The sequence below is a fragment of the Artemia sp. Qi Xiang Cuo genome, chromosome 9 (assembly GCF_049724085.1).
Source record: "Artemia sp. Qi Xiang Cuo chromosome 9, ASM4972408v1, whole genome shotgun sequence".
NCBI lineage: Eukaryota > Metazoa > Arthropoda > Branchiopoda > Anostraca > Artemiidae > Artemia > Artemia sp. Qi Xiang Cuo.
This window is the reverse complement of record NC_142802.1, coordinates 65,313,970-65,341,751: the sequence shown is the minus strand read 5'-3', so window position 1 is coordinate 65,341,751 and position 27,782 is coordinate 65,313,970. Positions and strand designations below refer to the sequence as shown.

Here is a 27,782-nt window from a genome sequence, read left to right as displayed (position 1 = left end):
TATTTAATTTGTGCTATAAACTAGTACTAAAATTTTCTCTTTTTTTCTTCTATTCCTGGCACTCCCCTAGGAAAACTTACCTTACACCAAAGAATGCATTTTGTCAAGTTCTATTTTTTTATTAATAAAATAAAAAAAAAAAAAATAAAAAAACAAAATAAAAATAACAAAAAAAAAAAAGGTTTATATTCATATTTACGACAGTCATAGACCTGCAACGATTATTACAAAACAGCAACTTGATCTCAGTTCTTCTTCCAAAGCAGAACTTCAGACTACTGTTCCAAAGTATCTTCTATATTGGAATTTAGTTCCATTAACTTCCATTATAGTCAAGATTGTCAATAAAACCGAAATTACACACGAATACAGTGCTAATAATAAATCCCCTCCGTATTTTGTTGAGTTGGCATATAAATTGGGATATATATTTAATAAATTAATAACAGACAATTACTTTACCTCCAAATTATAAAGAAGCCGAAATGCTGAGGTCCCTTTTCCTCCAGCAGAAAAAAGCTGTTTCAAACTTTCATCCGCCTGCAATGTTTTCTCGGACAGCTTACTAATAGGAGTTACATAGCCAGAGGGGCCCACGCGAGTTTTTGACCTTGTAACAACCGGTGACTCAAGTTTTGTACTTACAGTAGCACCTGAGCTTGCAAACGTTTTCATCAAATTGCTAACATGTGATCCTGAAAAAAAAAAGCCAAAAAAAAACACTAAATGCTCGTCCGAACGTTGATTCTAAACTCCGCTATTTTAGCCCAATAGAAAGTTTAAGCATCTAGAAATCAGAAATAAAAATAAGAGAAATATCAATTTAAATGTCATTAAGTGATATTAATGCATACAATCTAAAGGATAGAAAGCGTAAGACGAAAGATAGGGATCTAACGAATTTCCGTTGGGGGCTTTGGGTACTAAGTAAAGGGAATAGAGCCAATAAGGCCCCTTTTTCAATTTAGACAGATGTTTGTTTAATAAACAGACATTTTTGTTTTACTTCACGTAAAAATTATAATACAACTAAATTAAACAAAAAACTAAACAACCACAAAAATGACGTAGGTCCTGTGGGTGACTCTCTTCTAACCATCTTCTAACTTAAATTAACAACAACAACAAAATAATTTGCTATTTTTCAGAAGTAAAAAAAGAAAAAGCAACAGGGTAATTAAAAGGTAAATAATATAGAAACAAATAGAGAAACAGAAAAGATATTCCCTTTGTCACAACCTACCCGCATCCCCACCTCCCTACAGACCCCTCCCAGAAACCCACAAAATTTAGCCACCTTTTTCAATTAAAGAAAAAAGTTCGACTTTCAATTAAACAAAATTAAATTTCCAGCCTCTATAATACTATTCGGAGCACCATTACCGACTAAATAGCGTTATTTCTAATATCGAAATCTGTCCTCGTTGAGCCCTAATGGTCAGCATTTTTAGTAGCATATTCATAGTAAACAGAACTCTGGGAAAAAGATTCAGGAAGTATTCAGGGGACAACTTATTTAAACAAAACTAAACTGAAGCGAACAACACAACACTGATATACAAATACTGACTGCTTATAGTCAAGCTATTGACTTGACTATAGCTTGTCAATTTCAAGCTTTTTATAATAGTATTTCAAATCTCTGAAGACATTGTGAAAACAAAAAATAAAACAGTTACGTTTAAACCGAATATATTCTAGTCAAGATAAACAACTTTGTGAAAACACAGGAGAACACAAATAAGTTTTAGATATCTTTCATCTAGGATCCTTTGGATAGCAGAGATGATATCAAAGAATATATTTCATACATATTTTATATGATACATGAATATGCCCCATAATCATGTTCGATATCAAGCTTTAAAAAAGATGCTGAAAAATCAAATCCCCATAACCAATTATAATAGAAGAAATACGCGTATATCAATTCCAGATGGGGGGATTCTCCTGTCAAGATTTTCCAAAATCCTCCACTAAAGAAAATTCTAGGGAGACTAAAGTGTTCCAAAAACCTTCACAATAGGACCTAAACATAGCCTACATATTCTATCCATTCCTTGAAAAAGTCTCCGATGGCACCAGAGCATCAGTATATAATATTTCGGTAAAGATAGTGAAAAATCTCATCCTTTAATTTAGCTTATACCCACATGAGAGGAAGACTCCCAGTAGAGGGTAAGAAAATTTACAGATACTTCAATCAGAAAAAGAGAGAATATTCTGTCTTGTTTCTGGAGAGACAAATAACCAGATCTATATGGACAAAAAGCCTAATGGCTAGGCTATTTTAAGCCAGGCAGAGAGCCTTTTGCGTGAGGTTTTTAACTATAAAAAACAAACGATATGTATTTTAGCCATGACAGTTTTTACCAAGCCAGCTCCGTATCTCTGTGGTTACTCTCTAAGACATTTATAAATCGGTTGAAGGTACCCTTTTATCTATTAAATAAAAAATAACCGGATCAAACAAAAATGAAGGAAAGGATAGGAAGCCACCAAAACATAAAGGCCTTTTAGTTGACTTAGATACATACCGTCTCTATAGATTTACCTTGTTTCTGGAGAGACAAATAATCAGATCTATATGGACAAAAAGCCTACTGGTTAAGCTATTTTAAGCCAGTGAAAAGAACAAAGAACCATTTGTGTGAGGTTTTTAACTATTAAAAGCAACAATACTTATTTCGTTGATATAAGTATAGATACTTATATCATCGGATTCATAAGTCTCAATTCCCTCCATTCATCGAGCCTTATCCAAAAGAAAAGGAAATTCTAACATAATCGCCAAGTCTAAAGGAACACTTTTGGAGAAATTATGGTAAGCTTTGAGTGCCGGATTAAAAAAAAAGGTGTGCCTGAGAGTAGAAACATACTAAGAAGCAAAATAAAGCTTAAAACGAACAGAAATTGTCCTACAGATAACGGGGCCTGCCACCCCCTCCTTACGGTAAATGAAAAAAATTCCTCAGTTTTACACAATTAATGTATTTTGATAGATTCTGTGTTAAACGCCATGGGACTAAAAGCTAATATGACAGGTATACTAGAAAACCAGTTCAGAAAACCACAAATCCCAACACTCAACTAAGAATGTTCTCAACTCTTTTATCTGAAATTTTTCCCCAGCAAAAATAAACCAAGTATTTTAGCCACAACAGTTTTTACAAAGTCAACTCTGTATATCTGTGGTTATTCTCTAAGACATTTATAAATTGACATTTAAAGCCCACTGTTTTTTTTTTTTTTTTTTTTTTTTTTTTTGTCAAGTAAGAAGCGAAATAAAACTTAACATGAACAGCAACTATCCTACATATAATGGGGCCTGCAACTCCCTCCTTATGGTAAATGCAATTATTTCCCTAGTTTTACATAAGCAATACCCGTTGATAGTCAGGGGACTAAAAGCTAATATGACAGGTATACTAGAAAATCAAGGCAAAACAAAGGAAAGACAAATCCCAACACTCAACTAAGTATTCTCTCAATTTACACTAATAGAGCATTAATACAAAGCAAAATGGAATCCAGAATAGAATTTATTTCAAAAATAGGAATCTATTCAAGAACTAATTTATTTTCTATTTGAAAATTTTATTATTATTTACCCTTACTATTGCTGTTTATTTAAAAATAAATTAATAAAAAAAATAGAATCATTTTAAAATCTATTTTTTAAAAGACAAAACAGAGATCAGAGCAAGGTCTTATTTAATCAGTAAAACATAACCAATCATCAAAAATGCTTTATATTCATAAATATTTTCCATACATACATAATTGTGTTTTTGCCTTTTTACAAAATCTTCCTAGTTTTTTTTTCAATACAAATATATAAAGGAGAAAAATAAGATCTTAATAGACCTTTTGGCAAGAGCTTCGACTCAATTTTGTGAGTTCACCCATAATAACAGAATAATAGTTGTTAAATGACAATAAATATTAGACTTGTTCAAATTCGTTTCTAAAAGACAGAATCATAGAAGTTTATACATTACAAAGCGAGAACTAACACCGTTTTAAGTGCATTATGTGGCCTTTTACGTCGAAAATGCGTTGATATAGGTTATCTTGGGGCTCTCAAGTCAGGGTTTTTAACTTTAAAAATTTAGATAAAAGAATATTCAAACTAAACTTCTACTTTGACATACGTTTAACCTTTCTAATTTTATCAATGAAATTTAGATAAAAATTTAGATAAAAGAATATTCAAACTAAACTTCTACGTTGACATACGTTTAGCCTTTCTATTTTATCAATAAAAGGATAAAATCAATCTTTTTGAATGAAAGACCCATATAAGACGAGTCAAATAGGTACGTTGACGGTTAAGGACTGATAATTATCAGTCCAAGACCAATTAATTGTAATTAATAACCGGTCATTACCATGACAATAATAGACTAATTAGGCAATTTTCGTAGCTGATAGAGAAGAAAGGATTATTCTAGAATTCTTTCTCTTTTTTTCCAAATGTGTCCGTCAAATTATGGTTAATTTTATCTATTTATTTATGAACTATGTTTTATTTTTAGACATAAGATATGGCTAAGTTCTACGAGATTATATGTTAAAGCGTCCATACTGGTGTGAAAGGGTCTCCGTCTTAATTTAACTTAACATATGCAAATTTAAACGCATTTAGAAGTGCCAATATGAAGGCTCTTGTAGAAGAATATCCTTAAGCGTTTAAGAGATCCGTATAACTGATGAAACTGCATAAATTATTGAAATTAAGAAAATTTTCCATCATGTCGAATTTAGGCAATTCGTTGCCTGAAATTTAAATCTTGTTTACTTTATTACTGAATTTATATTTACTTAGATTCCATTTAAAATAGGAATTATTATTATTATTATTCCCAATCATTATTAAATCATTAGTCAGCTTCCTTTACTGATTCGAATTATTTTAATGTATGCTTAAGAGTATGCATCCAACTAGTTATCAGCCAACCTTTTTCTTTTGAGCCTCCCTAATACTGAAGTGTCATAATGCTTACTACATGTAACACCTATTGTAATTCATGTTCTTATATGTTCTCAGTGATGTTAATTTGGCAGGACAGAGGCTGGGGCGGGGGGGGGGGGGCTGTGATATTTGCCCATCCCAATATACTCTACCCCCTCCTCAGATTCTGAAAAAATATCTTTTTATGGTATATTCATTAAAAGACTTTTTCTCACTAAAAAATAAAATAAAAAATAACCAATCCCCCAGATTCTGAAAAATACATTTCAAGCCCCCCTCCCCCATATTTTACATGAATTGACACCACAGTGGGTGCTGGTATTTTTGATTTTTTTTTCAAAAAAAAAAAAACAATTCAAATTATGTTAATTATCCCAAATCAAAATTGTTTTTATTCTAGAAGTAAAAGAGTATATATCGATAAGGGTTTAAAAACATTAAACAAGCACAGCTCTGAATATGATACCTAGAGATTTCTCCCTATTTTCTAAACAAGAAAACAACATTTTAACCATTGTATTCCAGTTGTATTGACTAACTCAAAGTATTTTAAAATAATACTTGCATTTTATTTTATTTTATTTTTATTTTTATTTTATTTGCATTTTATTTATTTTAAAATAAATGCATGTACATAAATTGCTTTTGACTTCTTAAAAGCCAATTTTCGTCTTTAAAAGCAGAAAATCTTATTTACTTTATATCTGGATTTACATCAGTAAAGTGAATTTAATAAGCAAAGAATAGTAAAAATAGAAATATAGAATATATAAGAAATATATAAGAACAGAAATATAGAACATTTAAGAAATATACAAGAATAGAAACAGAAATAATAAAAAGTAAGAGATCAGGTTGAATAGTAAATAGTTCAAGTTTTCATATGAAATATAAACCACAGAGAAACAGAAAGTTTATTTATAAAAACACTTCGTATTTATACTTACTTAATATTTCTCCCAAAATATTTAAAAAGACGGACAATGGTGACAAAAACGGTGGAAGGGGACAGGTGCCTTTCCAGATTCGGATAAAAATATCTTAATATGGGTCTTTTAATTGAAAAAATGCCTTTTTTTTATATTTCACCATAAAATTTAAAAATAAGAAAATTGTCTCAAGCTTTAGCCCCCACCCCCTAATTTTCGTGAATTGACGTCACTGAAGGCAGAACTATTCGCATCCTTAGATATTTGATTTCCTTTTCTTTCTAGATTTGTTGTTAAATATAGTTATCTCGAAGAATTTTTAATGCCATTTTTCTCTCCAGTAACAAGGAAGAATGGGAAAAAAGGAATAATAAATAACTGGCACTAATACAACTATATAGAAGAAGTAAGCGGAACTAAAGTAATCGATCAATTTTTCCTTGTATAAACTCATATTAAAGTCTGGGGAATACCCGAGAAATAACAAATGAAATACGAGGAATATCTGAATTAAAATGGAGATATGAGGATGTAGGTATATCACCCTAAAAGAAAAATGCACACCTACCAACAGGCCTTGGCGGAACTTTTATTCCACTTGAGCTGTTAGATCGGAAAATACCAAGCCGATTACTGGCAGCAGCAGCTTTTTCTGTAAAAGTGGCAACTTTCTGAAGTGTATCACATACACTAGGATCTGTAGGTATTAATGAAATCACTCTTCTTACTGCTTCAGTGATCTTGTCAACATTGAGTTCTGCCAGTGTATAGAGTATTTCAAACACTTTCCCAGACTGAGCGATGACAACACCTGGGAGCATTTCTTCCATTTCTAAAAGATAAGCTGCTCGGCCGGCAGATTCAGACTCCGTCACATTCTCCACGTCTTCCACACTCATCGGCGAAGGACACGTTGGAATATCACGTAGCTCTGTCACTTTCGCTCCACTTGCAACAGTGGCACTAGAGACAGAGTCTTTTACCACCAAAGTAGGTGATTCCATAAGTCCGATTTGTTTAATCAGTTTCTGGTCTTTATTCGGCTGAAGAATTTGGTCGCCATTCATTACAAGTGTTATTTGGTCAGGTTCCATTCCCAAGCTGACCGAAATACGACGACGCAAAGCCCAGACAGTTTCATTTGTATGTGTATCGACAGTCAACTCAGTTTTAGCATCTTCACAAAAGATGTGAAGTGTCACTGGTTCACCTAAAATCAGAAAACTTTAGAAAAACTTTCAATCTATTTACCAAAAAAGCAGCACATGTCGAAACGTAGTTCTAAGACTTCTAGTAGAGTCAAATCATGCTCGCAGCTCGCTAATGGAAAATATGGTTGAATCAACAAGTTGAATCAACAAATAAAGTCTCTTGGATGCTTAGTTTTTTTATATTCCCGAAGCCCTTGAAAACCCGAAATTTTTAGCAGAGAATCATCAGCTACAAGAGCGTATCCAAGTTTTTTTTTGGGAGGGGGATATTTTTTCAGAGAGGTGGGTGTTTTTAAAACTTTTTAAACTTTTAAGACGCGTCAAAAATTTGTTTTATACGCACTTTTGTTACATTCTTACGAATCAGACAAGAAATTCGAGGGCGGGGGGGGGGGGGTCAAATCCTGAACCCCCTCCCCCCGGGGACGGCCTTGATAAGCAATAAACAATTAAGCATAAATCAACATTAAAACATTCATAATATGCTAGTATATACAATATTACTAATACTAAATAAACATCTCTGTATAGCATTCGTACACTCGCAAACAAGTTAAGTGAAATCCAACACTTTTGCTAGATACTTTGACCAGGTGAAAATTGATACAGTATTACAAGATGATGCCAATATCTGACAAAAAAAAAAGAAAAAAAAACTAAGAATCAAAGATATGTTATTCACAGCTAGAGTGTCAAAGTTAATCACGTCAAAAGAGGCCCAATTAGACTCCATCTCCCCTGGAAACAACTCCAAAAATAAATGCATGCCTTGACTATGCAATGACACTAAAAACAAAAAATTTAATTTTGGTTGGAAGTCTAATGGTGGTTTCGCAGTGAATAAGTAGGTATATCATGCTGGTTTCTTTTAATATCTGTAAGAATATAAACTCAATTCTTTTTCACATTTAAGACGAATATTATTTCAAAAAATATTTATTACGAAATAGTCTAGGACTTAACCAACATGCAATTATGCCAAGATGCAGTCCTGAGCAGCTTTGTTAGAAAACACTGTCAGTTAACAACATTGATAGAAACAATAAAGCATCCTCCACTATAAAAACAAACTAAGATAGTAGAGACTACCCTGACAAAATAAAGCTCTTCATTTTAAACTTGAAGGATGAAGCTGAGAGTGATTCACCAATTCATTCTGGTATTTTATTCCAAAACTGAATCCCCATTTGTTTTGAAAAAAAAACTTGTATTATGGCGATGATCAACCACCAGCGAATTGCTTAAAGCCCATTCACATTGAGATTTTACTAATAGCGAAATTCAGCCCGTTCCAAAACTCGGTATTAGCTGATGCTATAGATCAGATTTAAATAGATAATGTAAAAGCTTAAATCAACACATACCGGAATTATCCCATGCATTTGTCTTTACCTCGGATCTCATTTATTCCGTGTTTCACTTGTCTTGTTGAGCTCCTCCCAATATTTGAGCTCCTCACAATATCTAAAAGCTTAAATCAACACATACCGGAATTATCCCATGCATTTGTCTTTACCTCGGATCTCATTTTTTCCGTGTTTCACTTGTCTTGTTGAGCTCCTCCCAATATTTGAGATCGTCCCAATATCTAAAAGCTTAATTCAACACATACCGGAATTATCCCATGCATTTGTCTTTACCTCGGATCTCATTTTTTCCTTGTTTCACTTGTCTTGTTGAGCTCCTCCCAATATTTGAGCTCCTCCCAATATCTAAAAGCTTAAGTCAACACATACCGGAATTATCCCATGCATTTGTCTTTACCTCGGATCTCATTTTTTCCGTGTTTCACTTGTCTTGTTGAGCTCCTCCCAATATTTGAGCTCCTCCCAATATCTAAAAGCTTAAATCAACACATACCGGAATTATCCCATGCATTTGTCTTTACCTCGGATCTCATTTATTCCTTGTTTCACTTGTCTTGTTGAGCTCCTCCCAATATCTAAAAGCTTAAATCAACACATACCGGAATTATCCCATGCATTTGTCTTTACCTCGGATCTCATTTATTCCTTGTTTCACTTGTCTTGTTGAGCTCCAGCAGCTCCTCCCAATATTTTATTTCTATTTACTCCACTTTTCCATTCATTATTTGTTCTTCTTTTTGTTTCAATCATTATGGAGACGCTTCTGCATAGCAGTTTTATCCCTTTATCCGTAACTGGATTCAGATCTGGTACCATCCAATTAGAAAATGCTATGGAAGATTCTGATTGGCTTGGCCTTAATAAGTTTACATCGATAGAATTTCAGCTTTGGCTTGATCCTGTTCTGAACACTAGCTAAATCTATAACGGGTTTGGTTTCAACTGATTTCCAAAATTAGTGCTAGCTAAATCTCGGTATTAGCAATCTTATTAGTGAGTGAGTCTTTAGCGCAAAGTCAGATAAAGCTGATAATCCTCAGTCACGGAATAAATAAATATTTAATAAGCCTCAGGGTGCAAGATCTGACACAATCTTAAAAACAAATGAGGTAACCCTCAGCTTCTATAGGAATTTTACATCAAGAAATTTTGCTTGATGTTGAAAGTAGAAAAAAAAATAAATAATTTTTAGGCATTAATGCAGCACACAATTTTTTATCCTAAAAAGAAGACCATTCGAAAGTTTGGTTGATAAAGTATAGCATGCTGTTTCAAGACAAGGACTGGAACTCACTAACTCTTTATATTTCAATATTACTGAACTTTTAAATTATTCCTGGGAAAAATAAAAAGTTGAAAAAACCACGCTCTTTCCTTTAGAAATATTCAGAAAAAGATGGTTAAATTTCAGTTAGGGGTCGAGTCTGCAGAAACCGCTCTCCAACAGACTGTAAAGTACATCCATTAAAAATGTACACAAAAGGACTGCACTATTTTCATCACTTATTAAACCACAGTAGACCCTGCGTACATTCCTGACCTGGGCCCATGATAGATTTATTTATAGTTGAATTGTGGAATTCTAAGATTTTTTGGTTATTTAATATCAACATTTCTAAGGCAATAACACATTTACGTCAGTGTTGCCACTTGAACCATGAAAATAAACAACCAAAACTTGATTAGTTAAATTTAGAAAAAATTTAGGTTCCTCAAAAGTCAAATATTAACTATCTGTTGATTCTTAAGGACATCTTCAAAGGAAAGCTACACCTTCTTATGCTATTGGCCTTAGAGTTGGATGCAGCAGCATCAATTCTTGTAAAACCAATTAGCGAAAAATTCTAGAAGGCAGTAGAGTTGTTTTTCTACAAGGAAAACAAAGCTGGTCGAACTTCTTAAGGGGATTAGGGAGCCATAGAAGTAAACAATACAATTGACAAGAGATCAAACATCCTAGGTCTAGGGAAATACTCTAGAATTCTATAGCGAACATAAAACACTGAGGCACATCTTTCAGAAGATAAAAATACACTTATTTCAAGTTGAAAGACAAAATTTGAGACTAAAACGAAAAGGAAAACTTGTCCAGCTAGGAAGACTCATAATGGATATACTGTATATGTCGAGTGTTATACCTGCTAGATAGCTTCTACATTCGTTTCTTTTTCACAGTACTAAAAATTTTCCACTAAAATAGCCACAGTCAAGGGTGTTTCAACTGTCTTGTAAAATAGTTATGGAAGTTCGCTATCCTGGTGCCACCTTTCTCAGTTTTAAGTTGTGTTTTTTTTTCGCTTTTGTCCAAAATCTAAAGAAAGCAATTAGAACAGACACTAGTCGTGCAACAAGACGTAGCTATAGTATGTGGATACATTCTTCCACCAACCTACAGCAATCCACACATATCCTACATAAAATATACATTATATATATATATATATATATATATATATATATATATATATATATATATATATATATATATATATATATATATATATATATATATATATATATATATATATATATATATATATATATATATATATATATATATATATATATATATATATATATATATATATATATATATATATATATATATATATATATATATATATATATATATATATATATATATATATATATATATATATATATGCTATTAAATATACAATATATACTAAAATATAATGCAATATTAACGGCCAAAGCCAACAGTACGTTAAAATTAGAGTGAGTAAACAAACAATTTATCTATTTGAAGTGGGCGAAGTCTCTTTACTTTAATTGGTATGGGTCGTAATCGCAAACGTAATCGTCCTGCTGAGGACTCAGAAAACCCGTTGAATTCTACATCTACTAGTACCGGAAGTTCTATCACCCAAATTACCGTGGAAACTTTATCTCAGAATTTTAATAAAGTACTTGAAGCTGTCCAAGAAAATGGTAGAAAACTAGACATGGTGAACGATAAGTTAAAAGCACTAGACGATCGTGTTTCCAAAATAGAGGTGACCCAGTCTGACCAGGGTTCTCAAGTTGCTATTCATGATAGTAGAATTGAAGTTCTAACAAATGAGAACTCATCCTTGAAATCACAATTATCAGTTCTTGTTGATGAGGCTAGGGCCCAGGGAAATGCAGTTTTGGAAATGTCGGATAGGCTTGTTAAACTGGAAATTGAACAGAGGGGTAAAAACATAATTGTTTGGAATGCAGGTTGCGAAAGTGAAAATGTTGCTGTTGCTTTGTTCCAGGATATTGTTAAAGTGGGTTTAGAACAGCCTACAGTACCACCATTCAAAGTTATTCAGTGTAAGAAGGATGCCAAATTTTTCAAAGTTGAACTAAGTGACAAGGAAGCAAAAATTGGTCTATTACGCAGTGCAAAAAAACTAAAGAATAAGAATATTGGCCCATTCAAGGAATTGTTTCTCAGTGATGATGCTACCCCTGAGTTACGTCGGGCTAGAAAAATTTTATTTAATAAGCGAGCCCAGTTACGAGATGCAGGTTTTGATGCATGGGTTTCTAAATCTTTCCCACCTTGTGTTCAATTTAAACGCCCTGATGGATCGATCGCTAAGTATTTTCGGAATGATGTAATTACTGAACTTGCTAGACCGGTTATTAGCCATGACTATGGAGGGCGTAGTCAAAAAGGTCGATTCGGAAAGCAGAAGTGAATGTTCTGCTTGTTTGTTGTTAATCAAGGAAAATTATATTTGTTTTTTATAGTTTGTGATGTAAGTTTAAGTAATTTAATTGGCTGTTAGAGTTTAGATTGGATACCCTCTGTGTGATTATGTTGTGCTCTTTGGTGATTAATAATGATTGTTTTCTTCGCTTGCCTTTATTTAGAATTTATACCTTATTTCTTTTGGTGTTTTATTTTTTCATTTTTTCTTTTGATTATTTTTGTTTAATTTTTTGTTGTGAGTATTGAGAGAGTATCTTTAATTGTGATTGGTACATGCCCTATTCGTCACCAGAGGCCATTTGGATCTTTAATAGATAGTGGTTAGAGATCTTGTTCTACCCCTGGGGGCTCGTAGTATAATTGATTTGGAAAATAAGAAGGTTAATTTTTATAATTATTTTAATGAATGTTTTAATAGAAATTTGGACTTTGTGGTTCCAGCTTTTAACCCCCCCGAGGATTCTAAATTTGTTTTTAGTTATGATTTTCATGATGTTGAGTATCGGCATGGTGGATCGGAAGATTTTGGGATTTTTCTTTTGAATTGTCAGGGCCTAAATATGACATTTTATTTTTTAGCGAATCTAGGTAAACTTAATCTTTTCCATGTGTTTGCTTTGACGGAGACCTGGTTGAAGGACCAGAATTCTGCTCTTTTAGATATACCTGGATATACTTTGTTTACTCGGAACCGGGAGTTGCGTCAACACGGGGGTCTTGCGGCTTATGTTCGTGAAGATCTCCATGTTAGAGTCCGAGATGATCTAAGTGACTATAAGGAAATGGTGTGTGAAACACTAGTATTACAAGCTAAATTGAATAATGTTGATACATATTTAGTAATTGTATATAGGCCTCCTTCTGGTTCTATTCAAGAATTTTTTGAGAATCTTCATGAACAACTGGCAAAAGTACAAATTAGTAATAACTCTTGTTTTGTTCTAGGTGACTTTAATATTAACATGCTGGATATGGAGTCTTCTGTGACTTCTCAGTTATTAAATTTGTGTATGTCTTATGGACTGTTCCCAACGATTAATATCCCAACTAGAGTTTCTAGGACGTCTGCAAAACTTTTGGATAATATTTTTTCCAATTCACCTTTTAGATCGCCAAGAGTTCTTGTAAATGTGGAATCTGACCACTTTGGTGCTTTTGCAGATTTTGAGGTATCTATCCCTAAGCGAGAAAATCCTGAACGGAGTAAAAGAGTTGTAGTTTTTGATTGTAGTGCCCTATTGAAACTAAAAAATAATATGGATCATATTGATTGGGTATCTCTGTTTGGAAATGAGAGTGATATAAATACTAAATTTTCACTCTTTTATAGTAAGCTTTTAGAAATGGTTAAGGAAGTGGGTGCAGTGAAGAATTCGAATGGTCGAAAACATAATGGGAGGAAGCCATGGATAACGCATGACCTTCTTCGAAAAATAAATGTAAGAGATAGACTGTTTAAGTCACAAGCTTTAAGACCGACGGATGAGAATAAAGAGCGATACCGTGTTTTTCGTAATTTTTTGAATAATCTCCTCCGTGAGGCTAAACAAAAATATTTTAGTATGAAGTTCAATGATGTTAAAGGTAACCCGTTGAAAACTTGGCAAATAATCCGTAATGTCATAGGTCAGCGGTCTAATATTCTACCAACAGAAGTGACTGTTAATGAGGTTATAATTGCAGATGGTACTGGGATATGTAATGAGTTTTTAAATCATTTTTGTTCAGTAGGCCTACAAATAGCCGAGATGATTTCCTCGTTTCCAGATGACCCACCCTTTGGATCTACTCTACCATCTCCTGCAAATGTATCGCTAAATCTAAAGATGATTACATTAGATGAGTTAAGGGATATTATCTATAGTATGAAAAATAGTTCGTCCGGTAGTGACCTAGTTAGCCTAAAAATTCTAAAATACATTTTCCCTGTATATCTGGTGTTTTGACATCACTGATTAATGATTGCTTCCGTCAAGGAAGGTTTCCAGATTGTTTAAAAAAAGCAAGAGTGACACCGGTTTATGAAGGTGGTGATAGAAATGATTTGGGTAATTATCGCCCAATATCAGTTTTGCCAGTTATTTCTCGTATTACTGAAAAATGTTTTAGTAATCGGTTGACCTATTTTTTAGAGAAGTTTAAATTTTTGAATAATAATCAGTTCGGTTTCAGAAAATATAGGAAGACAGAGGATGCATTGATATTTTTGACTAGTATAATTAACATAGCTTTAGATGAAGGTTTTAAGGTTGGTGCAGTGTTTCTAGACTTACAGAAGGCTTTTGATACAGTTGACCATGGCCTACTCCTGGAAAAATGTGAGGTCTATGGGATCCGAGGTAAAGCTCTCGACTTTATACGGAGTTTCCTTAGTAACCGGTACCAGTTTGTAGAGATGACTTGTATACAATCAAGCGCCCGCCCATTGACTAGTGGTGTCCCGCAGGGGTCAGTTCTTGGTCCGATTCTTTTTTTATTGTATATTAATGATATGCCTGATTGTATCCCAGGTTGTTGTTTTAATGTTAGTGATATGGTCAAAAATCCCAGGAATGAGACGGTGTCATTATTTGCTGATGACACAGTTGCTGTTGGTACCGCGAAGACAGAAGAATTACTTCAGACATCGATGAAAGATGCTATTGAAAGGTTATATTCCTGGTTGAGGGTAAATAGATTAAAGATTAATCTGGGTAAGACTAATTTTGTTATTTTTTCCCGTTCACCAGATTTTTATCCATGGTTTCAGGATATTGCATCACAGTATGGAGCTTTAAAGCGGGTGTGTTCTTATAAGTACCTGGGGGTTTATATTGATGATGTTTTATCATTCAAGCGCCATGTACATTATGTTTGTAAAACCGTGTCTCTTAACCTGGGTATAATGAGAAAACTTAAGCATTTTTTTTTTCTCCTTTTGTCATGCGCCTTCTTTATTATTCCCTTATCCATCCATATATATTGTATTGTAGTAGCGTTTGGCTTGGAACATTTTCTTCTATTGCTCGGCCAATACGAGTTCTACAAAACAATGCTGTTCGGCTGTTAGATGGCCTACAACCCCGGGACTCGGTACGAAACGTGTATGAGCGTGTAAAGATACTGCCAGCTTCTGGATTAAGGGGGTTGTATACACTTCTATTCATTTTCAGGATCCAGAGGGGTATAAACCTCCCGTGTTTTGATAGCTTGGCTAACCTGAGATCTTCTGTCCATGATTATGATACTAGGTCATCTGCAGAGATTAATATTCCACTGGTAGTTTCGGCCCGATCGATGTTTTCTTTGCTTCACAGGGGGATCAGAAGTTGGAACCATCTTGATAAAAATATAAAAAATATAGGTGATATTTCTTCGTTTAATATAGTAATTAAAGGGTTGCTTTTTATTAATTATGAATTCTAGGTTTTTTTTTTTTTTTTTTTTTTTTTATAATGATATTGGTAAATTTTTATGGCTCCTGGGGGTGATGATTATGAATATGATTGCAAATTTAATGAAAATGTTAAGGTTTAAGGTTTGTGGTGCTGTTTGGGGACTGTGTTATAGATAGGTTATTATTTTTTTCGCTTTTTTTTTTATTGTTGTTTTGTTATGTTAGTGTATTTTTGCCACCCCCTTGGACAAGTTTTTACTTCTTGGGGTGGCCACTAAACTTATGTTAAATTGATTGTTTGTTTAAAATAAATCTCTCTCTCTATATATAATATATACCCTTTGAACATGTAAAAGCTCGCGTTTCTACCCACACAAATGCAAAGTTTACAGTTTATTCGGATTAACCAAATACATTTTGTACATACCAACTTGTAGCAAGGCCGGCGAGAGGTAGAATTCGAAATTCTCCTTTAAGGTCAATCGATACCCTTAAAAATCCTTTTGCGAGTCTCAGCGTTGGCAAAGACAAAGGGCTCATTAGCAATTTTTTTTTATCAACACCACGGGGAATTCCCAAATCCATTTTGGTAAACATTGATAATCTTAAATGTGTCAACAGTTCGAAAAGCTAACAAGAGGCTAGTCTGAATAGAGAAAAAATATATTTTTTTTACCAATTGTTAAACGAAGCACTGTCTATTCAATGTACCTACAGCATAAACAATACCTACTACCCTGTGTCGGCATGATTTTCAATCAAAGTGGGCAGCACCCAAGAGCAGATCCGGGATTTTTGTTCGGGGGGGGGGGGTACTAATTTTCGACTCGGTTTTCGACTAATTTTATTAATTTTTACTAAGATTTTACTAATCTTCGACTAATTTTCGACTCGGTCAAAAATTTCAGGGGTGGGGGGGGTTCAAACCGGGTTATCCCCCCCCCCTGGATACGGCCTTGGTAGCACCATATAGAACTCCCAGCCATCAAATAAGCCGTCAAATTACTCAAATGATACTTTCTTTGAGCTGATTTTTAACATTTTCCATGTAGGTATGCTAGAATATTTTTAGGACAGCCTTAGAATATTATTATTCTAATTATTAATTAGAAATGAATTAGAAATTAGAATATTCTTAGGACAGCCCTTGCCTAAATTTTAAAAGAAAATTCGGCTCCGTTTAATGGAAACAAGTAGATTATTAATTGTTAAATAACTCTTAAAATCAATCCACAGGGCCGACAACAAATTTGAAGCGATTCCTTAAGGTACCACATACTTTTAACACAAGAACGAAAACAACAACAACCACAAAGTGCACACCTCTCACACACAGCCTATATAATATATATTGCATATAACAAAATATAATATATAATATATAGCTTTAGCACATGCAAACAATCGCGCACACATCTACACCAATACACACGAAGCCTAACCCTGCATTCAATAAGTTATTGCAATTAATCACAATAATTTATTGAATAAGCATAACTATTGTACTCTATTGAACGTGCTATCAATATAGATTTCTTGCAAAAAAAAGCTTGTGAACCAATAGAACTTTTGAAACTAACTAAAAATAGTGGTAGCTTATACTAACAACAAGGCTGTATCCAGGGGGGGGCTGGGTTTGAACCCCCCCCCAAATTTTGTCCATAAAAAAACCTTATTCTTTGTCATAAAAAACTTACTAAAACATTTGCATAGCTAAACATTTTCTAGCTCTAGTTCCCCCGAGAAATAGGTTGAACGGTTCCAAATTAGAATTTTTCGTGTAAATACTACTACAAACTACTCATAGTCCGGGGGTAGTATTTTTTGTATGTGTTGGAGTTCCTAATGCTATTAAGGAGATGGTTTCCCTGTTATTTTTTAGATCACCTTATGCGAATTTGGAAAATGGCAGCCTTGTACTATTAGTGGAACAAGTAACCAGTAACCAGTATGATAGCACGGCACGCCGTGCTATCAACATGAATTTCTTGAAAAAAAAAAAAAAACCTTGTAAACCAATAGAACTTTTCAAACTAACTAAAAGTATTGGTAGCTTATACTAACAGCACGGCAGTATCCAAGGGGGGTGTCTATTTTTGACCCCCCCCCCCGAAATTTCGTCCGTCTCATAGAAAAACTTAATAAAAATGCATATAAAAAAAATATTTTATTCGTTTTTATTGTAACCTACCCCCCCCCCCACCATGAACAAAAAAATTCTGGATGCACCATTGACTAACAGACAGATATACTAAGAATTTTATATGCGTTAAAGGACGAATTACAGCTTATTGAGCTCTGAAGCACAGTAAGCACATAAATTATTACAACAGGTTTCTGCTTTTAGACACACTTGAATAATTATAATTGCCTCATGAACACCAAAAATTACACAAATCAATATGACAAAGGGTAGGTAAGATTATCAACCTGCTTTCCCTTTCTGGGAGAGATAGACTAGGGTAAGATACCCAGTAGGCTTTAGTGAGTACTTTTGAACGCAACTCAATAACAGCAATTACCTATTAAATAGAAAATTGCAAAAAAATAAGTTTCAATAAGCTGATTGGACGTACAGTATATAATACACAGCAATAAGCAAAAGACTCACTAGAGAAATTTTCCAAGGAAGAAGAAGAAGATTTTTAAGGAAGAAGCAGAAGATTTTTAAGGAAGAAGCTTGAATGAAGAATTTGCTTTACCTTTGTATGATGCTCCGTGCGGCAGGACAGCCCTTGGCGAGAGATGACCCTCTTCAATGCCGACAATGTATTTTTCAAGGAGTATCAGCAGACGTACAATTTGCTGAACATAGCTTTCTTTCATCGCTTCAGGTAAAGCTGAGAAGCATTTTAAAGTTGACGACAAATTTTCCCCCTCTTTTAAACCCATACTGGACTCAAGCCGTTTGTAGCATTCATTGATGAACCGTTGGTGCAACCTTACTGAGTCCTTCTTCAACTTTGAATCCAAACTGTGGTAAACACACTCATGAATGATATAAATAGTTTCTTCTGCTACTTCGTCATCACGACAGAGCAGAGCCACTTGCCAAAAAAATTCAATGCCAGTAGGCTCGAGTTTATCAACAACAAGAGCATTATTATAACGCCGAAATTTTTCCTCTGTAACATTTACACTTTCAAAATACATCCTGAGACAATGAAAACCACGAATTGTCAAAGATACCGGATCAAGAGATAAAAGTTTTTCTTTAAAAAGTTGAACCTGAGTCGATGCTTCTAAATCTGGTATGCACTCATTAAACCATTCAAAACAGGTCTCACGATCACTCTCACAAGCATCTGGATTCGTGACCAGTGTATCCCACAGCTCTTGACACAGTGTCCAGGGAAAATCTAGGCGTATTTCCTTTAGTGCATAATCGATAGCCTGCAAGTGCACATGCAGTATCTGCTGATGTGTGAACTTCATTTCAACCATGGTCTTGGGCGTGAGCAACATATTCTGAGAATGGGCGGACATAACAGCCATCTTATGAGAATTGATTAAACTTTTAGCAAAGAGACTTATCAAATCATGTTGGCGGTTTAGATTCATTATTGTCGTTCTCTCAGCTTTATAATACTGATCTCTTCCACCGGTTAAATTCTTTAATAGGTTTTGCAAATACAAAACTGATATATAAACATTCCTGCCCTCTTTGATGTTATCCATGCAATGGGTCATATACAACTGACGGATATTCTCTTTAGCAGGGAGTTCAGACAGAATGGACGAATGAGCGTCCAAACCTCGCAAAATTAAATTTGGTGGCAGCGAATTACAATGAATCATCTCCCAAAGAACTTCTAAGACGCGAGGGCTGGTTTTATTATAACGTCCTTCTTTACCAATTTGTGATAATAAATTTACTAGCCGCTCTTTATTCCTATCCCCAGACATTTTCCATTTGTCTTGTATCAAAAACAACAGGTGTTCGAACAGCTCTGGCTTGACAAACTTACCAGATGCTGGTGCAATAATCCCGTAAATGTTGTCCACAGCTTGGTACGAGGTCTGTCGATCCGCTAAAGCCCAGATATGAGTCAAATCTTCTTTTGACAATTTCGGACCCAAAAATTCCAGTAAATTCTTAATTCTTTCAGTATATTGAATATGATCTATATTACCTTCAAGTGCTATGGTCATCACCTTATTTCTGGCAATCCATTCAAGTACTTTGTCAGCTGGTATGACTCCTTTTTTATAGCTGGCTAAGCCTGATTCTTCAACGAATTTTGAAACTTCTTTCAACGCATTCATCCTCGTCGCAAAGTGAGGTATTTTCATCATTTTCAGTACAATCTCTAGTCTCATATCATCAATATTTACATTCTGAGTCGGATACATTGTACCACAGAGGCACTTGAGTGCCACCAAGACATCAAGAGCGGCAGCCACATTTTTTGACTTTAAATCTTTCTCGTCCAGTTTCTTCACAGCATTGAATGCTTTAGACATACTAGTGCCTAGATAGGGCTTAATCTTTATTGGATTTAAAAATTCTGCACATTTACTGAAAGGCTGAAGTAAAGCATCCATTTGCTCAAAATCCAAGTCGTCTTTTGCAAAAATATTTTGAATGGCCTGAAAGCCGTCTTTGCTTCCAAAATAGTTTAAAATATCAACCAACCATCCATAAGGGTCCTGAAAAAAAAAACGGAATGAATAAAAAAAAATTCAACTGAATGATAACTAAATCTGAAAAGCAGCAAAAGAGAATACAAAACTACAGGGGCGAATCTCCAACATTTTTATGTTGGGGGGGGGCAAGAGAGGTCCATATCCAGACAGCCAAGGGGCATGGGATATATAAACCAAACTCCCCATTATTGGGGCGGGGGGGGCAACTGCCCCACTTGCCCCATCCATACGATGCCCCTGCAAAACTATCAAAGATAAACTTTATACTGTTTGACATCATACCCCAGAGTGTTACATCATCTTGTATATGAGGATGCAGTTTGTGCCAAAACTGCATCTTATTTTAATATCATGTTTTAACGCTTAGAAAATGCACTAGATACTGCCTCTTATTTCCGAATGAGCCCTTAAACATCTCTCTATTGTGCTTCTGCGCCCTAACAGCGGCGATAGAAAATAAAAAGAGAGAGAAAAGGGTAAACATCACTGCTTTCCATGCAAAAAAGCGATTTTCCTTGTAGCTACAGGTGGAAGAATGTAATTCTCTAAATGGGGTTTCGGCTACGATGATTCCAATGGAGAAGTTTTTAATTCGATCCGACATCATTTTTATGGGGTTAATTGCTATTCCATAAATTTGTTTTCTCGACGAACTTTTACCCTTAACTTTAATAGAAGTAATAGCTACCATTCCTAAATCAGTTTAAAATGGAGATTCTTTCTGACTCAGCATTTTTTTTCCCATCACGTTTTTAAATTTTCGGTTACTAAGGCTAGGGTTCATTCTTCACTAGGTTGCCCGTAAGGAGCAAATATCAAAATGTAAAATTTTGTATTTTTTGTATAATTTTGTAAATTTTTTGTATTTTTTATGAGGGATAGTCACAGATGCGCTTTCAACGATTTGCCTCCTTTTTCCGGGGGGGGGGATATTAAGCCAATGGCCATAGAATATTGGGAGAGCTCACTATAATTTAATTTAATAATTCCAGTTTACATAACACAGTGCAGTGGCTCATTAGTTCTTAAAAGATGCATGCAGTCAAGAAACGCAAGAGATTTTTTTGCGAAGGGGGGGGAGCAATAAAAAAACGAATTTTATTTACTAATTTGAATAAGAAGTGCCCATAAATTCCAGCAACCACGATCTCGTTTAGTTTTAAACATTTCAGTCGTTCTTAAATTTCATTAGGAGATAAACTTTCCAATGAACTTTTTATTCTATTATAGACCGGAGCAGAAAGCATACAGATACAGTATTTAACCTCGATAAACCTAAAAAAAGAATTTTCTCTGTTTAGTTAATATTAAAAATTTCCTGTAAAAACATTGCCCTTGGTGGGATTCGAACCTCGGTCGAACTTACGGAGCCTACTAGAGGAGAGTAGCCCTCTGTTGGCTCAGGGTATTTATTCTGATTTCTCTATTCTGAATAGTTTAAAAAAATCTTAGCTTATCTAAAAAATCATCTCTCCAAAAAGTATTTCCGGGAAAATAGGTAAATAACCACGAGGACAATACTGTTTTTCAATTATACAAACGAAGATATAAAACAAAAAATGGTTTAGGAAAAATTTCAAAGACACAGAAAGAGAAAAAGCAAAAACAAAACGCCTGAACATTTGCAACGTTTTACCTTAAAATAACATTTTAAAGCAACGGTATCGAAATATAGGGGATGGGGGCAATTATTTTTTCGATATTTATTAGAGGAGATTAAAAAATATAGAGTATTTTCAAAATCTGGTGGGGGCGAGAGATAGGTATGGTATCGCCCTAAAGTCTTACTAGCAAGATTTTTAAGTATAAAGTGTAAATCCATATAATAAATTATTTAGTCTTCTGTCCTAAAAGATTTGCCAAAGATGAAAAAGAATAAGATAAAAGCATTTTAAAAGCTTGATTAAAAAAAGGTTTCCCTCCAAAAAAAACAACTATAAAATAAAAATGAGTTTTTTTCCTGTAGAAAATTTTTGGACTTTAAATTTTCAATTTTATCTTGAGCGCGAATTTTTTTTTCACTCTAGCGCATTTGGAGATAAAAGGCAATTTTCATAATTGTTTTTTCCTTATTTTTAGTTTCTTCGTTTATAAAGAAAATAGATAAAATTATTTTGTTATTATTATCAAAACACGTAGAATCAAGCATATGGAGGGGGGGAAGGGGGGAGTCAAAATCAGAAATACTAGTATATGCACTCTTAGTCTATTCTTTCCAACGAGGGATGTCTTCAGAATTATATGTAAACCTCATAGTTATGACTTGCAAAATACGTGGGGCAATCATGACGTATTTTATAACTATCCTGATTCAAGTTTCTCTCCGTCGTGACCGTCCAAAGTTTTCATTTTTGAGTTAAAAATTTCAATTTTCCAGATACCGGGAGGTCTCTCATTTTTGAGCATTTAATGATTTTTTTAAAGCTTTTTGATTTTTTTTCTGTCTTTGTTTTTATATTTCATTTGTATAGAAAATACATAAAATCATTTTATTGTAATTAAGCAACCACGTGATGATCATGCTAATACGTAATTAGAGAATCAAATCTGTAAAAGCCTGCCACGTGCCGAGTGTCAGGGTGAACCCGGTGCTCCAGGTACTATATAACGTCGTATTCAGGGAAGGGGGTTAGGAGGGTTGGGCGTCCCTCCCCCTAAACGTTTGCCCGACTCATAAAACGTAACAAAATGCATATTAACAAAGTTTTGATGCGTTTAAAAAAAAAAAAATTATGTATTGTTTGTTTGAGATATCCGGCATACCTTTCGTGCACTGCTCACCCAGTATTTCTATTTGTTCTTTTAATTATGTGTTCTCGTACTTGCTTGTTCGTATTGAAGAGATAAACCTTATATTTGTCACACTCAGCAATTACGAGCCCAGCTCTCCATTAGGAGTGTATATTTTGTTGCAAATTGTATGTAAATTGTGTTTGTGGCATAAATGTATAAATATATACATTGTATAAATGTATATTTGACTTAAGTAAATAAAGTAATGTATCCATTCGCAAAACTCTAAGAATTTTAAAAAACAAATCTAGAAAATTCATTATGCCAAAGCCGTGGGAGTAAAAAAATTTAATACCATTTTGAGTTCGGTCAGAAAAGATTCTGCAGAATTGCAGAATGCTTCTTTAAGAATTACAGTTCATTTTTTAAGTCCAAACGCAAGTCTCTCAAAAGCAGTTTAAAAGAAAATACTACGTAATAACTGTGGGAAATGAATAAATCATGACTAATTTTGGAATCAAGAGCTGAAATTACATAAATAAAACCAGTAGTGTTACATATTAACAAAATGGCTATTGCTATGCGCAAATTTATCAGTGACTAAAGCTTTATTGTTAAAGAAATTGTTTTATATTTTTATACATTTTACGTTATCATTCTTGGTTTTCATACAGTTTTCGATTTATTTTATTTTTTCCTTTCCACTTTCAGTTTTAATTCCAATCTTATAGTTTTTATTCTTGCTTTTCACCACTATTTCTAAGACACAAAAGAGTTAATTCTGCAACAAGCCAAAATTTCTCCATTGTCTTTTTATTTTGTCTTTCCTGGCATTCATCCAATATTTTTTTACATCTTCCATTTTGACTGAAGACTGATAATAATTAATATTTTCTTTTGAATAGTTCCACTCCAACTTTTAGTAAGAACTGGATATTTTTGTCTAGAGTGGGAGTAGATTAAACAATAGTTAGTAGCTTTAATCAATTTTTTCAAGAGTGACATATAAAGGCAAAGCAAAGGGCATGGGCTCCCCCTCGCTTCTAGCACACGACAAAGCGGCTAAATAAAAGTATATCGGTTTGATTCCAATTTCTTTTTTCGATTCCATTTTTATTCTCTTTTCATCATTTTTTCTTATATTTCTGGGACACAAAAAGACAGCTAGAAATGAATCAGGGCACAGCATTACTCTCTACGAGCCAATGCTCTTAATTGTGGTTGATCCAATTTGATTTTATTTATATTGTTATGATTTTCCAATAACTGCATATATGACCGTCCCTTCCAATAACTACATATATACAGGTATTTTTCATCAAAAATTGAATTCTCAATTTTTGCTAATTTTTAAAATTTATATGTTATGTAAGATTGCACTAAACCAACCAAGACAATTAAAATTCGTTTTACTGTTTTGGTACTTCAATAACCCTCTATAATCTGTTTCTTGCTTTGCTGGAGATAGAAAAAAGGAAACAAGCCCAACGTTATCATTGCAAGGGTTTTAAACTCTAATGGCGGTACTAACGTTATCAATATTAAAAACCTTTTTAGTACTTTAATGCTTAAAAGCCTTAATTAATTAAATCATATAAAATAGTACTCCATAACAAATAATAATGACAATAATAATTAAATATACAAAAATAATAATAATAAAATAATACTTCATATTTTTAATTTAAAAATTAGAAAAAAAAATAATTAAAAACTCATGCTCTAACGGCGTCAATACAGTTGTTCACAGATTCAACAAGAGATCCCTTGATATATCACAGCCAAACGTATTTCTCGGAAGCATTTCCACCATCAGCTTAGGAACCAGATATTCTAAGCCTCTTTGGTAAGCCCAGGGGACATAAGAAATTAAGATTTCAAGAGGAACTAAAGTTTACCTTAGAAAGATTACTTGGCGATAGAGCATAATACATGTTCGAAGAGCCAAAAGCTTCATCCCACTGCTCCGTATTTGCTAGCTGATTTCTGTTCTTGGCGTTATATTCACAATCGATATCAAGTGCCTGTAAAAAAATTAAAAAAGCCTTTTCTCTTTACTATTATTATTACAATCTCAAATTATGTAAATATTTTACACAAAAATAAAAAAAAATCATTTATTGGTCCGACCTGACTTAATCTTTCTTTGGAACGTGGGAATTATTTATGTTTTCAAAGCTACATTTTTCACAGAGGTTTTCAGTCAATAAAGATTCTATGAAAAATCTGATTGCCTGAAAATACAGATTGAAAACAGATTTTTTTTTTTTTTTTATTTAGGAATTTGAATGAGAGTTACCTTTGCAGCCATGGCTTGAATTATAATTGTCATAGATGAGGCTTTAGAAAAATGTGACATGGCTTTTATTTTATCAAAAAGAAAATTTTTTCATAACTCTGAAAAGAGATTATATTTGTCTCTAACTTGCACCATATAGTATCGTCCATTTAATTAGCACCCTATAACATCTTGAATAACTTTTAGATGGCCCAACATTTGTCTCTAGCTTGAACCATACAGCGTCATCCATCTAGCTAGCACCACTGAACATATTTTGGTGACATTTAGACGGCCCCGCATTCGTCTTTACCCTGCACTACGCAGTATGATCCATCTAGCTAGCTCCACTTAACATTTTGTATGACTTTTAAATGACCCCATATTGGTCCCCTACTCGGACTAAGTAGCGTATCTAGCGTCTTGTGTCACCTATAGATGGTCCCATATTTGTCTTCAGCTTTCACCATATAGCGACATCCATATAGCTAGCACCATCTAACATATCGTATGACTTTCAGATGGTCCTTTACTTCTCTCTAGGTTGTACCATGCAGCGTCATCTGTTAAGATAGCACCACCTGATACCATATATGACTTTTATATGGTCCCATACTTGTCTCTAGGTTGCACCATGCAGCGTCATCCGTTAAGATAGCACCACCTGAAACCATGTATGACTTTTATATCGTCCCATAATTGTCTCTAGGTTGCACTATGTAGCGTCATCCATCTAGCTATCACCATCTAACATCTCGTATGACTTTCAGATGGTCCTATACTTCTCTCTAGGTTGCATCATGCAGCATTATCTGTTAAAATAGCAACACCTGATACCATGTATGAATTTTATGCGGTCCCATACTTGTCTCTAGGATGCACCATGTAGCTTCATCCATCTAGCTAGCACTATCTAAAAAGTTGTATGACTTTTTGTCCCTAGCTAGCACCGTATAGCTTAGTCAATGCAAAATGTGTAAATAACAGAATCTAGCATGATTCTTCAAAATCATCTTGGAGAGTCCCTTACAGCGAAATCTATTCTTGGTTGGTCTAAACATATTAATTCGGAAGTCTAGTACAATCAAAAAAGACAAAATAAGATATGAAAAAAGCTAACCTCCATTAACAAGATTCAACGCAGTAGCGTTGCCTAAGTAACTTTGCGCTAGGGCGTTACAAAAGAAATGACAAGATTTACTAGGAGGGCTTGAAGAAGGCGGTAAACCCATTTTTATTTGTGTTAGCTTCTATTCGTTCAAGTTTGACTTAATTATTCATGGAATTTCTATCCGATTTAGGTTTCATTTATTGGTTCGTAGTCATTATTTTCCTTTTAGGTTAAACTTGCACGATTTTATTTCTGGTCACTTTGAGCGTTCATTAGTTCAAAATTTTAATATCTAGTCTGTTTCTAAATACCCATCGTTAAATGTTACATTAATGTTTATTATAATAACGAGAAAGGTCTAAAATAAAAGTATGAAACAGAGAAGATATTAAAAAACGAAAAACGGGAAGGACAAAGACAAAAAAGAGTAACAACTTGATTATTGTGAAACCTCATTCAAACTAAATTACCATCGCTTGTTTACCTTACGTCTTGGAATTCTACAACAGGGGGTGTGGGCTCGTAATCTAATATCTAGTCTGTTTCTTAATAACCATCGTTAAATGTTACATTAATGTTTATTATAATAACGAGAAAGGTCTAAAATAAAAGTATGAAACAGAAAAGATATTAAAAAAACACAGAACGGGAAGGACAAAGACAAAAAAGAGTAACAACATCATTATTGTGAAACCTCCATCAGACTTAATCACCATCGCTTGTTTACCTTACGTCTTGAAATTTTACAACAGAGGGTGGGCTCGTAATATAATATCTAGTCTGTTTCTTAATACCCATCGTTAAATGTTACATTAATTTTTATTATAACAAAGAGAAAGGTCTAAAATAAAAGTATGAAACAGATAAGATATTAAAAAAACACAGAACGGGAAGGACAAAGACAAAAAAGAGTAACAACTTCATTATTGTGAAACCTCCTTCAGACTAAATCACCATCGCTTGTTTACCTTACGTCTTGAAATTTTACAACAGAGGGTGTGGGCTCGTAATATAATATCTAGTCTGTTTCTTAATACCCATCGTTAAATGTTACATTAATTTTTATTATAACAAAGAGAAAGGTCTACAATTAAAGTATTAAACAGGAGATATTAAAAAAAAAAAACAGAACGCGAAGGACAAAGACAAAAAAGAGTAACGACTTCATTATTGTAAAACCTCCTTCAAACTAAATCACGAAAGTATGAAACAGGAGATTAAAAAAAAAACAGAACGCGAAAGACAAAGACAAAAAAGAGTAACAACTTCATTATTGTGAAACCTCCATGAAACAAAATCACCATCGCTTGTTTACCTTGCGTCTTGAAATTCTACAACAGAGGGTGTGGGCTCGTAATCTAATATCTAGTATGTTTCTTAATACCCATCGTTAAATGTTGCATTAATTTTTATTATAAAAAAGACAATGTAACAATGTAAGTATGAAAC

General features: G+C 33.8%; 1 protein-coding gene across 1 annotated transcript in view; it reads right to left on the bottom strand.

Annotated features, from left to right (window-relative positions):
- The window catches only part of faf (ubiquitin carboxyl-terminal hydrolase-like faf), a 134,028-nt gene that overhangs the window by 92,899 nt on the left and 13,347 nt on the right, over positions 1–27,782 (bottom strand). Inside the window, exons 4-7 of the mRNA XM_089095065.1 lie at positions 24,843–24,968; positions 18,267–20,214; positions 6,473–7,114; positions 463–695 (exon numbers count right to left, since the gene is read on the bottom strand). Coding sequence (XP_088951191.1) covers positions 463–695; positions 6,473–7,114; positions 18,267–20,214; positions 24,843–24,968 — 2,949 coding nt within the window. The remainder of the gene's footprint in view (positions 1–462; positions 696–6,472; positions 7,115–18,266; positions 20,215–24,842; positions 24,969–27,782) is intronic.